General features: G+C 47.2%; 2 protein-coding genes across 2 annotated transcripts in view; one reads left to right on the top strand and one right to left on the bottom strand.

Moving 5' to 3' along the window:
- Positions 1 to 6,363, bottom strand: part of Wdr93 (WD repeat domain 93) — a 38,452-nt gene extending 32,089 nt beyond the window's left edge. The window contains exons 1-3 of the mRNA XM_038313956.1: positions 6,237 to 6,363; positions 1,475 to 1,812; positions 707 to 899 (exon numbers count right to left, since the gene is read on the bottom strand). Coding sequence (XP_038169884.1) covers positions 707 to 899; positions 1,475 to 1,774 — 493 coding nt within the window. The 5' untranslated portion in view covers positions 1,775 to 1,812; positions 6,237 to 6,363. The remainder of the gene's footprint in view (positions 1 to 706; positions 900 to 1,474; positions 1,813 to 6,236) is intronic.
- Positions 6,364 to 6,459: 96 nt separating this feature from the next.
- Positions 6,460 to 13,405, top strand: Pex11a (peroxisomal biogenesis factor 11 alpha). Its single transcript, XM_038314106.1, has 3 exons — positions 6,460 to 6,622; positions 9,078 to 9,193; positions 11,444 to 13,405. Exons 1-3 carry the CDS (start codon positions 6,567 to 6,569, stop codon positions 12,010 to 12,012), a joined length of 741 nt encoding a protein of 246 aa, XP_038170034.1. The 5' UTR covers positions 6,460 to 6,566; the 3' UTR covers positions 12,013 to 13,405.
- The last annotated feature ends 2,569 nt before the right edge of the window (positions 13,406 to 15,974 follow it).

Below are 15,974 nucleotides of genomic sequence, written 5' to 3'. Positions count from 1 at the left end.
TTACCACAAATAGGTTTATCGTTAAGTCTTTTTGGTAGAAAGGGTTATTGGGACAGGTTCTCATGTAATTCAGGATGGTCTCAGAGAAAACCTATGTGGCAGAGGATGACCTTGAATTCACGATCCTCTTGCTTCTTCTGCCTTGAGAGTGCCAGGTTGCATGTATGAGCTGCTACTCATCACCACGTCTATTGTATTCCCCTTTCAATTTTAAGAATTTTAAATTTTTTATCACAACTTATTTATTATGAGAGGGGGCACTCATGTCACACAGGCATGTGGCAATCAGAGGACAACTTGCAGGAGTCAGGCCCCTTCTTCTACCAGGTGAGTCCTAGGGCTCAAACCAAGGCACAATAGCGAGGCAATCCTGCCAGCCTTCTCATTTCATTTCTAAGTTTTTTGTTTGGAGCTAATTTTATTCTTAGAGGAAAGGTGCAAAAACAGAACCAACACTCCCTTGTATCTTCCCCCTCACTTCAGCTAAATCCACAGCTTGGACCATCACAGAACAATTTTTCCTTTATTGACCCATCCTGGCTCAGACCTTCAAATTTTCTCTCTTCTGAAAACATCAGTCCTTTCCACAAGTCCCCCTCACTCCTCTCTCTCTCTCCTTCTCCACCCATACTTGAAAAAGAAATTAAACGGAATACCAGTCTGCAAGTACTTATAAATTAATCTAAAAATGAAGGAAAACAAATACCTATTTCATCCACAGGAACAATAAGTACTTCGTTGCCCAGATCCGTGGCCCAGATGGAAACAACATCAACCTTAAACTTCTCCCAAGCATACATTCTTTTGAAATTGTGCAGATTATAGATGGAGAATCCTTTGACTCCTCCAACAAACAGATAGTCGTGTGAAACAGCCATGCCACCAGGCATTTTGCTGAGCTGGGGAAGCACAGACACAAAAGGACCAAACTGAGTCTTTCCAGCTGTCAATGCCATCGAGCAATCTGAGCTAACTTTTCAAAGAGAGCTCATCATAGGCACAGCATTGCCAAACGCGTGCCTGTTGGAAATGCTTGCCGTAAGCATTTCCCTTTGAGGGCCAGTAGCCAGGGAAAACAAAAGTTGAGACTAGATAGATATTCTGAACGTAAGCACGCCTGCAGGTCCTCTGCTGCGTTAAATCTAGTGTCCCGTGGGAAGAACAACAGCTGAGCCACCGACAGGCCTCAACTGCCAAGTATGGAGGGGGTCTAACACATTAATGAAGCTTTTCAGTGTCAATAACACAGCACAAAGGGCCTTAGTGCAGTCGGCTAACCATAACACCCCACTGCCCACAGGCAGCTGCCAGATTTGTTTGTTTGTTTGTTTGTTTGTTTGACCAAAAGCAACATGCCTACTATCACTCAAAAATGCACATGTGCTGTTCATAGAGCTCAGTAGGAATTCCTCCCTTCCCTGAATCAGGCATTTTCACTAACATTCAAATGAAAACCAGGCATACTCGTTCATACCCGGATCTCTGTGACTGGAGGGTAGACAGTGGGCTGGACGCGGTTTTTCTCAATTTCCCGGACAGCTTCTCTCTCTTCGATAATTTCCCACGAGTGGTCAAACAGCTGGTTCACTAGCTTGTTGATCATTCGGTAAGGCTGAGGCAGGGAGTCCAGCTCTTGATCCACGTCCCTGAAGACAAAATCCTTTTCATCATCCTTAGGCCAGTCTGCCTCTGTTGGAGAGGGAATCTCCAGTGGTCCCTTGGCAAACACAGACAGCCTGACTTTCTGAGCCTGACTTCCTTTGGAGGATGACATCTCAACAGGCGGCAGTGGGAGCTTCTAGGAACTCCAAGCTGAGAAGCAAAGCGAGAAGAGAGACTTTGAGAAGAAGGTAAATAAGAAGCCAGGCTGTCGCCGGGCGGTGGTGGCGCACGCCTTTAATCCCAGCACTCGGGAGGCAGAGGCAGAAGGATCTCTGTGAGTTCGAGGCCAGCCTGGTCTACAAGAGCTAGTTCCAGGACAGGCTCCAAAGCCACAGAGAAACTCTGTCTCGAAAAACAAAAAAAAAAAAAAAAAAAAAAAAAAAAAAAAAAACAACAACAAAAAAAAAAAAAAAAAAAAGAAGAAGCCAGGCTGTCCCAGTCGACTTCCTTATGTATCTTATGTATCATAGGATTGCTACCACATTCCCGGGATATGGTCTTCATAGTCACGTGGGCATCAGAAGGGACAGGTTAACCTAAGGCTAACCCAAGATGATGTGCATTGTCGTGGAAGAATTTGTCATTCTGTTGTCTTTCTTCCCCTCCTGATAGAAGTAACTATCTTTTGTTCCAATTTGAACCCACTTACAGATAATACCTTTCCCGGGTTGTCTGCCTTTGCAGATGGCTCTGGTTAAGCCACTGAGTCTCCCTCTTTCTCTTTCCTCAGGACCAGTCAGATGCAGCTTAACACTTCCAATCTTGGTGGTGTAATGTGTTCCCTCATCAGGAGCTTTGTGGGTCTCATGCCCCGCACCCTGCATCTGTGAAATTCTTCAAGAGTCTACAGAACTATCTGGGGCATGGAAAGACTACTGACTAAAAAACTTGCAAAATCAGAATAATTAGATATTTCTAAAGTAGTTATAATTTAGCAGCTCTCTTCTATATTTCTATGTAAAGTACAAACCTACAGGAAGGGAAAAATAATCTGTATTTCAAAAGTTTAAAAGTTTTGTACAATTCTGTGTAAAAGAGATTTCAAATGTTAACTACATTTTCCTATTTATTTGTGTGTGTGTGTGTGTGTGCTCACACATGCACATACACATGTGTGCCATAGTGCATGTGTGGTATGGTGAATAGGTATGACTCTCATAGACCCCCGTGTGTTTGAATGTTGGCCCATAGGAGTGGCATTATTAGGAGGTTTGGTCTTGTTGGAGTAGGTGTGACTTTGTTAGAGTGACTTTGTGTCACTGTGAGGGCAGGTTTTAAGGTCTCATATATGTTCAAGCTATGCCCAGTACACCATCACTCCTGCTGTCTGCAGATTAAGATGGCGAACTCTCAGCTTCTTCTCCAGCACCACGTCTGCCATGTCCCCCATGATGATAATGAACTAAACCGCTGAAACTGTGAGCCAAATTAAATGTTTGTTTTTTTAAAAATATTTATTTATTTATTATGTATACAATATTCTGTCTGTGTGTATGCCTGCAGGCCAGAAGAGGGCACCAGACCTCATTAAAGATGGTTGTGAGCCACCATGTGGTTGCCGGGAATTGAACTCAGGACCTTTGGAAGAGCAGGCAGTGCTCTTAACCTCTGAGCCATCTCTCCAGCCCCCCAATTAAATGTTTTCCTTTGTAAGAGTTGCCATGGTCACGGTGTCTCCTCACAGCAATAGAAACCCAAACTAAGATATGAGAGTTCAGGGAACAACCTTCAGGAGTTGGTTCTCTCCGTCCTCACGAGTCCTAGAAATTGAACTCAAGTCATTAGGCTTGGTGACAAGTCATTAGGCTTGGTGACAAGTGCCTTTACCCACTCAACCATCGTGTCAGCCTCTGTCATGGCTTTAAAAAGTATTTGATGATGAAATTTTGACACATTTTAAGGTGCTTAACTCAGCAGCATGGTCTTCTATTGATAAAGTGGCTGTGGTCTATGCGAGTCCTATAAAGACCCAGCTGCCATCACGGTCTCTCCCTACATGCTGGAGTGCATATACCACGTGATGGACAAGCCTAGTTGATACTGGGGCAAGGACCACTTGAAGGCGTTAGTGAGGACAGTAAGCTAAACTCACACAGGGCAGGAAACTGTGGTTTCTTTAACTAACTAGACTAGACAATCTCATAAGTCACAAGCGTGGATAGAGAATTCAGAAGGGTCTAGACTTTGTAGTGGAGAACATAAGCCCAAGAGGGAATTATTGCATCAGAATCACACAAATGAAATGATGTATTAGAATGTAGAAGGCCAAACAGCCTTTAACAAACTTTATCTCAGAGCAAAGATTAAGAACTTTTATAAGAATTCAAAAAAAACAAACCAAACTAAAAAATCTAGCATCACTTTCAAATGCCACTGTCCCCTGTTGCTGTTTGCTGTCATCCATGGTCAAACCCCACTGTGTTCTTCAACATCCAAATTGATGGCCAGCCTCTTGGATTGTGTCTCCTTCGAGCTGTCTGCAGACAAGAGTTCCAAACCATCGGAAATCATCATGCTCTGAGCACCAGAGAGAAGAAATGGATTTCTATGGGCTCATCTTTTCCTAGAGCTGGCCCAGAGCTGCTGATAGGCCACGGTGGCAACTTCACACACCAGAATGGCACTGGAGAAAGTTCACCCATGAGGAGAAATCTGAGGGTGAGATCACCCTGAAGCCCACAGTCCTGCCATCTCGTCCATGGTAGATGCTGAACCAACCTAAATAGTTTTCCGTTTTGTTTTGTTTTTGTTTTTTTTTTTCTGCACTGTAAAGACTGAGTGATTGGATGGCTAACTGTGGTCTTGGGAAAGGTGAAGGATGGAAGCCATGGAGCGCTTTGGGTGCAGGAAAAGGCAGATCAGCAGGATCACCACCGCTGACTGTGAGAAGCTCTGATATTGTTCGCTGTCGTTGTTTTTGAGACAGGGTCACACTATTTAGCCCTTGATGTCCTGGAACTTTCTAGGTTTACCAATTGGGGAAACTATTTGGGAAGGATGAGGAGATTTGGCCTTTGTCTTAGTTAGGGTTTTGTTGCTGTGAAGAGACACCATGACCATGGCAACTCTTAGAAAGGAAAACATTTAAATTGGGGCTGGATTACAGTTCAGAGCTTTAGTCCATTATCATCATGGTGGGAAGCATGGTGGCATGCAGACAGACATGGTGCTGGAGACTAAGCTGAGAGTTCACATCTGGACCCACAGGCAGCAGGAAGAGACTGCCAGCCACTAAACCTGGCTTGAGTTTCTGAGACCTAAAAGCCGGCTCCCAGTGACACACCTCCTCCAACAAAGCCACACCTACTCCAGCAAGGCCACACCTCTAATAGTGCACCCCTCCCTATGATCCTATGTGGGCCATTTTATTCAAACCGCCAATTTATATTATAATGGGTTAATTTTTAGTGGCTTAGGACTTGCCACTAAGAAGCCTGAGCCATCGGTTAACAGAATATAATTAATATTAAACATCCAAATGATTATTTCAAAAGTGGCTGAGGGGACTGGTAGGTGGGAGAGAAATCGTTTCAGCCTTCAAGTCTTAGGGATAGGTCCGGGGCAGGTAATAAAGACGAGAAAAGCAGAAAAGGGGAAAGCCACCTTACTTCGTGGCTATAGAGAACAATCTTATAAAATTACTTAGAAGCGGCTGCTTGCAGAGCTTCTCGGGGGGCCTTGGGCCTTCTCACTGGCTCTCTGAGGCTCCAGTTCCACCCTCTCTTACCACCACGTGGCTGCTTAGAGACCTCCACTGTGAAAAAGCACAGCTTTCTCTCCTCCTCTTCTTCATCTCTCTATACCTGGACGCTACTGAGATTTACACTTTGCCTGCCCTGTTGTTTTTCTTTCAAATGCTCAATAAAATCGCCTTCCAGTCTCCTTCTGAGTCTAACCCACAAAAGGGAGCCTTGATGTCCCTGGAAAGAGTGCCAGACAAGGGAGGGCTGTGTACTGTGGCCCGGGTCCTTGCAGGGATCAGTGAGGTGAAGCACAGCTGCTTAGAGAGGTGTCACTGAGAGGTCCCGGCTGAGATGCTTTCAGAGAAGACTGGCAACTCCCATGTTACCCCATCCTGAGAAAACACCTCCGGGGGATCCTCTAAGAAGGCAGGGTGACATGACTGAGTCTGTGTTTCAGCAGAATACTCCCACCCTAGCCATCAGAGTCAGGGATGGGAGGAAATAATGGGAGATGAGAGAAGCAAACAGAAAAACGGGGAAGGGGGAAGGAGAGAGCAACGGTGAAAAGAAGATTACAAAATAAGTGAGTCCCCATTTTCCAGTTCCAGAGAACCAATGATCAGCAGCGCGATAACACTACGATCTCCTTCGCCTGCACTTTTACGATTCCCTCAGGAAAGAATCATTCGGGTTTCAATACTCCTAATAGAAAATTCTCTCACTTTACCCCACTCTCCAGCTAGAAACACCCTTCAGGACTGGCTTAGCTCTGTCGCCTGCATCATCAGGCCGGACACAGGGAAATGAGGACGCCTGCGGTCTCCAAAAGAAGACTTCGGGGTCCTCCGCCTGAGAAGACCATTCGGCGTTCCAGGTGGGGTTCATGGGTACCTGAGCACACCGGGACGCCCGAGGCAGGGAGGGGTTTGACCCACTCAGTGCCTCCACCTGGAAACGAGGCAGGGAAGAGGCCACTACAGCCAAACTGGTGAGACGTAACTTTGCTCGCGGCTTGGCGTCGCCTTAGTAACTACTACTTCCGGTCCCCACCGGAAACCTAAAAAGCCGCGCTTCCGAAGGTGTGTCCGCCCCCGTGTGGGCGGAGAGACCCGGTCCCGCCCACTCCGCGGCTACCCTGACCCCGACTGTCCCCTGGGACCCACGGCGCCCCAGAGGACCCACGACTGAGCCGGGTGCGACGCGTGGCCGTGGGTGGGAGCCATGGACGCCTTCATCCGCTTCACCAACCAGAGCCAGGGCCGGGACCGACTTTTCAGGTGAGTCGGGTGTCGTCGGCCTCCACCCCTGTCCGGAGCGGACTCAAGATTTCCTCTCCAGGGATCGGAGGAGGAGGTAACAGCCCTGTAAATCGAGGCACGAGGAGGCGACCAGCTCCCACTTGAGGGAGTTGGGACCCGAGTCCCTCCTCCTCCGAAATCCAATGGGGCTGTGCGCGCCCGCCACCTCGGTGACTGCAGCCTATGACAGCAGCTTATCTTCTGACTTTTCCCCAGAGAGGGAAACTGAGTCCCCAACGCGCAACATCTTTCCTAGAGATTTCTTTTCAAGAGAAACTTTGGGTTTCTTTTGTACCTAAGGAAGCAGAACCCCTGCGGCTTGGAGCGCCAGATGAAGTACTCACGGAAAGACAGTTGTATCTTTATCTTCCACTTGGGCTCAGCCTGTGTCTTGGAGACACGGAGTGTTAAGAAGCTTTGTAAACTGTAAGAAGTACAGTGGAAAAAAAACGTTTGGTCGATACCTCCAAAGTACATGGTGGTGTAGTTTTAAAAGCACCCATGAGTGTTTGAAACTAATCCCCCTTCATTTTTGTTTTAAAAGAGAAATTTGTCTGAGTGTTGCTCAATGGCCATTTAAAAGAAAAGGAAAAAAAATAAATAGCAGTTTTATTTAACAGTCTTTTCCAGGTGTTTGTGTTCAACCTCTAATATACACTAAACGTATAAGAAAAACCCTAATAGTCTCCAGGAGACCAACTGTAGAGCTCCTCAGTGCAGCCCCGTGGAGGAGACACTTGAACCTCCCAATTTCACATCTAGGGAAACTGAAGCAGGCAGTTAAGAAGAACAGAACGGCAGAGCCGAGAGATGCAGGTCCACACAGTCGACTCTAGCGCCCGCCTCTTAACTTGGTCATGCTATCTTCCGTCTGACTTGATAGATTTTCAAAAATGATTGGAAATATACATGCTCCATCAAAAGTCAACACACAGAGCCGGGCGGTGGTGGCGCATGCCTTTAATCCCAGCACTCGGGAGGCAGAGGCAGGCTGATCTCTGTGAGTTCGAGACCAGCCTGGTCTAAGAGCTAGTTCCAGGACAGGCTCCAAAGCCACAGAGAAACCCTGTCTCGAAACCCCCCCCCCCCAAAAAAAAGTCAACACACAGAATTCTAGTGTGCCAGAATGTACCCTGCCATGCCTTTTAATAAAATAGTAATCTTGGATATAGGTGGTCAGCAAAATTTTATTTCCCAACCCTCTTAAGGATCTGTGTAACCATAAACAAGCCAGCATTCCTAAAATAATGCCTTGGTTTCAGCCCCTCTCCTGTTAGACTAAATCTGAGAGAGGAGGAAGTATTGACATGCGCAGCTGAGACCTTTGGCCAGAAGTGGCTTCTGTCTTCCACTCTCCCTTCTTGACTTCATTACCCAGAAGTAGCTCATCATTGTGGAAAATGGACCACTTGTGGGGAGGATTTATTTCTTTATTTCGAGAGAATCTCAACTCTGTAGCCCAGACTGCCACCACAATCCCCTTGTCTCGGCCTTCTGAGCGCTGGAATTGTAGGCACGAGCCACCAGCCCTGTGCCAGTTTTGCTGAGAACACTGATACCCTACAGGTGCAGTTCTAAGACAGCGGGGACCAACCAGCACCTACTGATCTTTGTTTGTTGCTCTTTTGTTTTGTTTGAGACAGGGTTGCACTCTGTAGCCCTGGTTGTCCTGGAATTCTGTATATAGACCAGGCTGGTCATGACTACCTTCCTCTACCTCCTGAGTGCTGGGAATAAAGGTGTGCACTAACTACCACACCTGGCACAGAACCTGCTTTTATTAAGACTGCAGATGCACTTGGATGTTTGTGATTCTGATTTATGGTATTCGTGACCATGTTGTTGTTATTGTTACCATTGTTGGTGTGATAATAATCACTGTATTGAATGTGCAATATTATTAAACAGCTGTATGTAAAATACTAGTTGGTTTGAAGGACAAACACTATAGGTGCTGATTTGTAGATTGGTGTGTCTTTGGTCCTTTAGTATTAAAAACTAAATATGGAGACTGGTTTTTGAGATTGTGTCCTGTCACATAAATAGTAAGTTTAAACTATGTGGTAGAAACGATCATTTCGGAAATCGGATCTACCTAGGGGCAGATAGTGAATGTGGACCCTTGCGGAGCTGAGAGACATCTCTGTGCAGCTTTTCACGACATCCATCTTCCTGTGCCAGCAAAGGGCTTTGGAGTCCTCTTTCCTAACCTTTGTGTTACATTTCCATTGCATGTTCACCCTTTGGCCCTCCTGTGCAAGGACTATTGCAGAATGTTGCTTTTGTAAGAGCTGCAACATGAGAAACATTCCCAGAAATTTGGCCTCAGCACCGTGTTTCTCTTTGCTTTTAGAGCATACGTTCCTCCTTCCCTTCATGAATCAAATTTTATTTGCTTTGTAAACCATTTTCCTCGTATTTTTTTCCATTTCAGAGCCACTCAGCACGCATGCATGTTGCTTAGATATTTGTTAGAGTCTAGAGCTGGCAAAGAGGCGGTGGTAACGAAGCTCAAGAGGCTGGAGTCCAGTGTGAGCACTGGCCGTAAATGTAAGTACCCGTCTCTCGAGGGACGGCTGCTTCTGGTTTAAAATCCTTAGCCTCAGCCCCTGGAGTTGACAACGTGCTTTCAAGGTCTCCATTTCTACTCACCCAAGTCTACAGTGCAGCTGGCAGTAGTCCTGCTGGGGATCCAAAAAAGGCTGAATGCTTTGCCTTCACAGACGTCTTCCTCTGGTCGCATTTGATGCCATACCATAGCCTCCTGCATAATCTTAGCCGGTGGGGCCCACGACGTGCTGGTTCACTTCAGTTCTAAGAAGGTCTTGGCAGTGTCCACCATGAGCTTCAGTCTAGCATGACCCCTGCAGTTCTGTAGACCAGGACAGCCATATCCCAGAGCACATGCCTTTTCCTCCTCCTCCAGTGAGGATCCGTGGGGGATCCGAATGGGTCCATTTTCTTAGTTTGTCAGGTAGCTCCATGTGAAAGGCAGAGAGTGATGGCAGGGGTTTTCACCGATGGCTACACCCTCATATCAACCATCCTGGGAGAGCCCATACTTCTTATAACAGTTGCATGCCTGACTCCCTTGTGTGCTGCAAAGCAGATGTTTCCACCGTAGATCGGCAGATACATTAGGATGAGATGTAGACCATCCCATATCGATGAGTTGTTCGAGTGCCTACTTAATAAGTGAGCCTTCCTCGCTTTATGGGAGAGATAAAATAACATAAATCCTATTTAGTGCCAAATATGATGGCTGGGGTAGAGGAAAAAAATATTTTGAAGGAGGTAGGATTTGGGGTGTGGCTGGAGAGACAAAGGACTCTGAAAGGGAGGTTTCCCCTAGCAGAGGCTCAGGACTGCTAGGTGCAAACTCACAGGGAGCGCCTAGATGACCTACCCAACCACTACAATATGGAGCATCAGTGTCAAACCAAAAACCTGGTTTGGCAGAGAGAGAAGACTTAAATAGTCAACAAGAGGACTGGGAAAAGTTGGGTAAGATTTCTGGTTGTCTTTGAAGGCTAAGATTAGAAATTCTGTAATAAATTCTCCAGAATGTCATTGCTGAAGTGTCCCTTAGAGTTTCACTAGTCTTGAAAGGCCAGAAGGTACTTACCCAGTGTCATTTAGCCAGCTGGCCCACGAGCTGGAATGAGAACCCGAGGCTCCGGTTTTGAAACAGTCATTTCATATACTGCTCTGTGCTAGTTAAAATAATGTCAAGTGCTCTTCTGAGATTGTGTTTGGAGGGTAGCTGCTTCTGGGCAGTTCCTAAGTCAAATAACCCATCTCTGGGTACCCAAGAAATACAGATGACCCCCAATTGACTAATGCATGCTTATATAAGGGCACACACTGCAGTGGTTGGGCAGTTCATCTAGGCGCTCCCTGTGAGTCCTGATCACCATAGCCTCTCAGTCCTAACTTTTCTCTGTGCTCTTCTTCCATAGTGAGAGGAAGATGAGCTAGAATGATCCTCAAATGATACTGCTGCTTTGCCTAAGGCAGCCTTTTGATGGTGTCTTAGTCACTGTTCCGTTGCTGTGAAGAGACACCATGACCAAGGCAACTGTTATTAGGACAGAATTTAACTTGGGACTTGCTTACAGTTGCAGGGACTTAGTCCATGATCGTCATGGACGGGAGCATGGTGGCAGGCCATGTGGTAATGGAGAGTAGCTAAGAGCCACACCTTGATCTATAGGCCAAGAGAGAGAGGGGGAGAGAGAAGAAGAGAGAGAAACAGAGTCTTTGGACTGGGCCTGGGCCTTGGCCTGGGATGGGCTTTTGAAACCTGAGTGCCCACCCCTAGTGACACTTTTTCCAACAAGGCCACCCTCCTGACCCTTCTAATACTACCAAAGAGTTCTACTCCCTGGTGACTAAGCATTCAATTATGAACCTATGGGGGCGGGCAGCATTCTTATTTAAGCTACCACAAATGTGAAATCAAATGTATAAGAATGTTAAGCCTGGAACTCGTGTTAAGTACTCTTGCTTCTAAAGTGGAGAGGTTAATACTCAAACACAGTAACACATGCCCATGATTAACCTGGTCTGGAGTATCCTGGAAATGCATGTTAAGGCAAGCCTTGGAATGGGGGTGTCAAATTGTAAAGGTCACTATCTTTTGGGCTTTTCAGGATCACGGTAGGGCTCCTTCTTTCCTCATCTAGGACTGTGAGCCTCAACTGCGATCAGCTGCTAAGTTCTAAATCCTTAACTTGTCCCGGGGCTTCTGCCTCCCATTAAGAACTAATTAAGTGCTGATTCTGTGGCTTCTTTTTACAGGGTTCAGACTAGGCAATGTGGTTCACGCCATCCAGGCAACAGAGCAGAGCATCCAAGTCACGGACCTAGTGCCCCGCTTATGCCTTACACTAGCCAACCTGAACCGAGTGGTTTATTACATCTGTGATACTGTCCTGTGGGTGAAGAGTGTGGGTCTGACCTCTGGAGTCAACAGAGAGAAGTGGCAAATGTGGGCGACCCGCCACTACTACTACTTCCTCCTGCTGAGCCTGGCCCGCGATCTGTATGAGATCTTGCTGCAGATGGAACGAGTGGCCCGGGACAGGGCCAGGAGAGAGAAGTCATCCCGGGACCCTCCTGGGTACAGCGTGGTCACTGAAGACACCGACTGGCTCCAGTCCTTTCTCCTACTCTTATTCCAGTCTCTGAAGCGGCATCCTCCCTTGCTGCTAGACACAGTGAAGAACTTGTGTGACATCCTCATCCCTTTGAATCAGCTCGGGATCTACAAATCCAATCTCGGTGTCGTGGGACTAGGAGGTCTCGTGTCTTCCATGGCCGGGCTCATCACTATAGTGTATCCTCAGTTGAAACTGAAGACCCACTAGGTGTTTGGAGGCTTGAAAGCTAACAGCTTAGTGGAGCAAATGTCTGTTTTTGTCACAGGGTCTCACTGTGCTTCATTGTTTAATCATGTGAGTGTCTACCAACTTGCAATGTGAGAAGTGGGACCAACAATGGAGCGTGCAGACTGATACTTTGTTTAAATGCTGCAGTAACTTCGGAATTTCTAAGTATTTTCCTTTCAGCTAACATTACTGAGTATTTTTTATATGTGTCGTAAGAGCTTAATGTTTGCTGAATGAATAAAAATGGAAAGGAAAGAAATCATAGAAGACCCAAAGAAACCAGAACTGTGGATTGTTCTTATGGGTCCTTGCTTTCATCAGAGCTGGAGCATGGCACCCCTGGCTCTGGTTAAGGCCTCCTTTTCCTCCCATCTGTTATTCAGACCTCTGACACCACAGGTGTCGGTGTGGGATGGAGGGGAGCTGGGCTTGGAGCCTCCTAACCTGTTGGTCCTGGCCGTCGCTGCAGTGTGTCCTTACTGTGTCCAGAGGTAGACTCAGGGAAGCGTCAGGACCCTCAGGGTGTAAGTTGTGTCTGGGTGGAAGCCTCAGGTAATGCTGTGGGGTCAGCAAGGGTGCAGCGGAGGAGACGGAGGTGAAAGTGGGTCAAAGGTCACTGTGGTGCCTATTACATAGTCTGTGACAGATAAGGAAATTGACGCTAACAAAACTGAAGTCAGAGGTTTGTTCTGGTTCTTTCCAAGGTGATTCCTCTATCATCTTATAACCATCAGCAGCATTTCCAGGCTCAAGAGTCCTTTGCCTTTTGCCCTTTGACATGCCCCTCCCCACCCCCAACACACGTACACATTCCAGGCCTGGAACTTTCACTGATGGTTTCTGTCCTAGTCTGTGAAAAGAAAATCTAGACTTAGCCAGATTGATTTTGTTTAAAGCTACGTAACAGTTGGGGCAATTCCGTAATAATTTTCATCAAAATGTGAGAATTAAAAATTTTTTGTCTTTGAATGTAAGAATGTCAGTTTTCTGTGATAAATCAGGTTTACTCAGGACAGTGGGGTCGGGGTGGGGGTGGGGGAGGGGATGGAAAAGAGCAGTAGGGCCAGTGAAGAGTACATGGGCACACCCAGTCCCCACCACCAGGTGGGCCCATGACAGCACCTATAAAGCCATCTGTATCATTTAAATGGAAATGAGAAATACGTACTGAATAACTGCTTCCCATAAATGTGATGAAGATCCTCGAAACGTGGACTCGGGTCCTTGGCTCTCTAATTTTAAAATGAGTGACGGGAGAAAACTTTTGAGGGAATCCGAGAGAAACTGAGTGGCTAAAACAAGACAAATATGCCTAAGTAGCTGCTTGTACGGTAACATCGATTATGTCTAATAAATTTCTAAGCAGAGTTGACTTGTGCGTCTGTGAATGTGTCTGGGATTGGAGTGTAGAGTAAGTGAGTTGAGGAAGCTCGCGGCTGGCAGGTGCAGGCTGGGAAGACGGCACAGGGACTATGGATATCAAGGCTCTTGGTTGAAAGGTTCCCTTGCACACTGTCCAGACCATCCCTGCCAAGGTGCTCTACCATGGCTGGCTAGCTTCTTCCTGGAGAAGCCTGCCTTGAGTTCATAGCAGTGTTTTGCAGATATCGGTTTGGTCCTTGGGTCTTACACAGTGGAGAGGATGGTGGGCAGGTTGGGAGCTACCATCTCTAGAGTCTGTAAACTCTGTAGGGCCCTGCTACCTCATCCTTGTATCTTTCTCCACGCCTAATCTCTCCTCCTGGGTCCACAGTCCTGAGGTACTGCACAGACCAGCACATTCACCCTGAGCATTGCTACTGAGGGCTGGCTCCGCAAGTGTCTGAGTGTCCTGTTCGGCTTGGGGACCCACCTGTGCACAGACTGGCCAGGATTCCTGCTCTCCTGCAGTGGAGGAAAGGGGCCAGATAGCTCAGAGCCTTCCTATCCCCCCAGTACTGCTAGAGAATGCCTCTTCCCCTTCCCCCCTTAGGATCTGCTTGGCTCTTTCCCTTCTCACCTCTCACCCACTTTCTAGAATCCCAGTGGAAGCAGTCAAAGGACCAGCCTTGTCAGCAGCACTGTTAGGCACAGAGCCCTCTAGCCCCTCTGGCCCAGAGCCACCGCCCGAGAAGGCAGACTGCCCTTTAACCTGGGCCGTGTCCAGACGCGAGCCTTCCGGATCATTTGTCCTGGACCTTGAAGTGAGAGCAGAGGCCACTTTACACACACGCATCCCTCCTTCGCCACAGCTGTCTTAAAGCTTAAAGGCTCAGACCAAGGCTGATAAGTATCAAACGCTTTGCTTATTCACTACCTCTTTGGAAGCTCTTCGCTCCACATTCCTCCCTTTCCTGACATCTTGTTCCCTGGTTTATCCACGGAGGATAAAATTTACTACCAGAGAGCTATCTGTATCTATTACATTTATTTATGTATCGGTGTGTGTGTGTGTGTCTGTGTGTAGGTGTGTAGATGTGTATGTGTGTGTGCATGCACACTCTCAAGTATCACAGCATGCATGTCTGGAGGCCAGAGGACATCTTGCCAGAGTCAGTTCTCTCCTACCATGTGGGTCCCAGGGACTGAACTCAGGTGGTCAGGCTTAGTGGCACTCACCTTGACCTGCTGAGTCATTTTGCTGAACCTACCTCCCGGTACCTTTCTGTTCTGTTATCCACGCTAACTCAGTAGAGTCAGCAACATGCAAATCTGCTAACTAGGAATGCTATTTTGTGTTGTCCTCTCATTTTGATTAAGAGGCCCTTTCTAGCTGGTCGGAAGACACTGGTTGGGACCACAGTGTTCCATCTACTTTAATCAGGAACTAAAATTTGAGCTTCCTATGTGGAGGAAGGAATGACATGCACTGATAGTTCTTGACTGTCTGGGTGCTATTGGTTGGCTAAACAAAGCAAAACAAATCCAAACTCAACACCATCACTTCTGCAGACTTAGGTGAACAATGATTCTCCTCCTTCCTATTCGGGCAGATAAAGTTTCACCCGGCCCCCTTTCCTCAGTGCTGAAGATCAAATCCAGGGTCTTCAATGCTAGGCAAGCACTCTGCCACTGAGCTCCGCCCCCAGCCCCTGGTTTTTTTGAGCAGAGCTCTTGCTCTGTAGCTCAGGTTGCCCTCAAATTATCAATCCTGCCTCAGCATCCTGAGTGCTGGGATTACCGGCACGTACAACCAGCTTCAAAATGTTTTCTTTAATGTTCGAGATTTACAGAGGTTAAAACTGTTCTCTCAGAGCCCAGACTACTAAGGATTCAGCTCTATCTTGGCTTCTTTTCTGGGAATTTATCTTGATAGTCATAGACTAATACAGTAAACTGAACCCCAACCCCATCCCTGTGTGGGTTTGAATAGTGCTGTTCAACAGTCATCCTTGCTAGCAAATAGCAGAGGATGGGAGAAACTCTATGGGAGTACTGTTCCATAGAGACTTTTGGGGGAAGGGACCAAAGATTGGGGACAGGGACAGAATGGCATGGAACTTTGATCTTAGGGGTTTAATGGCACAAATACTAGTGCTTTCTTTATGGAAAGCAATTTTTGTCCATTGGAAGCCAGAAATATTCTGGAACTACTATCTCAGGGCTCTGGCACAGGGCTCTGTCAGCTCTGTGAGCAACCTTGTCATTGGCTAAGCATCCCCCATAGAAGCTAGGATGAGCCCAAGGGACATCCTGGGTCAGACAGCTATGGCAACGGGCCGGCCCAGCTTTCTCTTCCTCCTTGCCCTCCTCCAATTGGGAGGTCTGAGAGGCATTGCCCAAGATTCCCTGGAGTGGCTGGAGGTGCTTCTGTGGAGGAGACTTTCCACAGCTGGGTCTTCTGACACTGAGGTGGCCATCAGCTGCAGTGAGTGCGGGGGGTTCTCGGGTGTCTGCCTTACCCTGCTGCTTTCTGAGTGTTAAAGGGGAAGGGGCTGGGAGAAAGAGCAGATGGGAAAATC

Source organism: Arvicola amphibius, chromosome 12, assembly GCF_903992535.2.
Source record: "Arvicola amphibius chromosome 12, mArvAmp1.2, whole genome shotgun sequence".
In the NCBI taxonomy this organism is placed as follows: domain Eukaryota; kingdom Metazoa; phylum Chordata; class Mammalia; order Rodentia; family Cricetidae; genus Arvicola; species Arvicola amphibius.
Note: the sequence above shows the minus strand (reverse complement) of the source record. Positions and strands in the feature narration are given on the sequence as shown.

Excerpts from the sequence above, each read along its gene's own strand:
- Pex11a (XM_038314106.1), top strand. The coding sequence starts at position 6,567 with ATGGACGCCTTCATCCGCTTCACCAACCAGAGCCAGGGCCGGGACCGA. Across the intron at positions 6,623-9,077 it reads GGCCGGGACCGACTTTTCAG|AGCCACTCAGCACGCATGCA; the intron begins GTGAGTCGGGTG and ends TTTCCATTTCAG. Across the intron at positions 9,194-11,443 it reads TGTGAGCACTGGCCGTAAAT|GGTTCAGACTAGGCAATGTG; the intron begins GTAAGTACCCGT and ends TTCTTTTTACAG.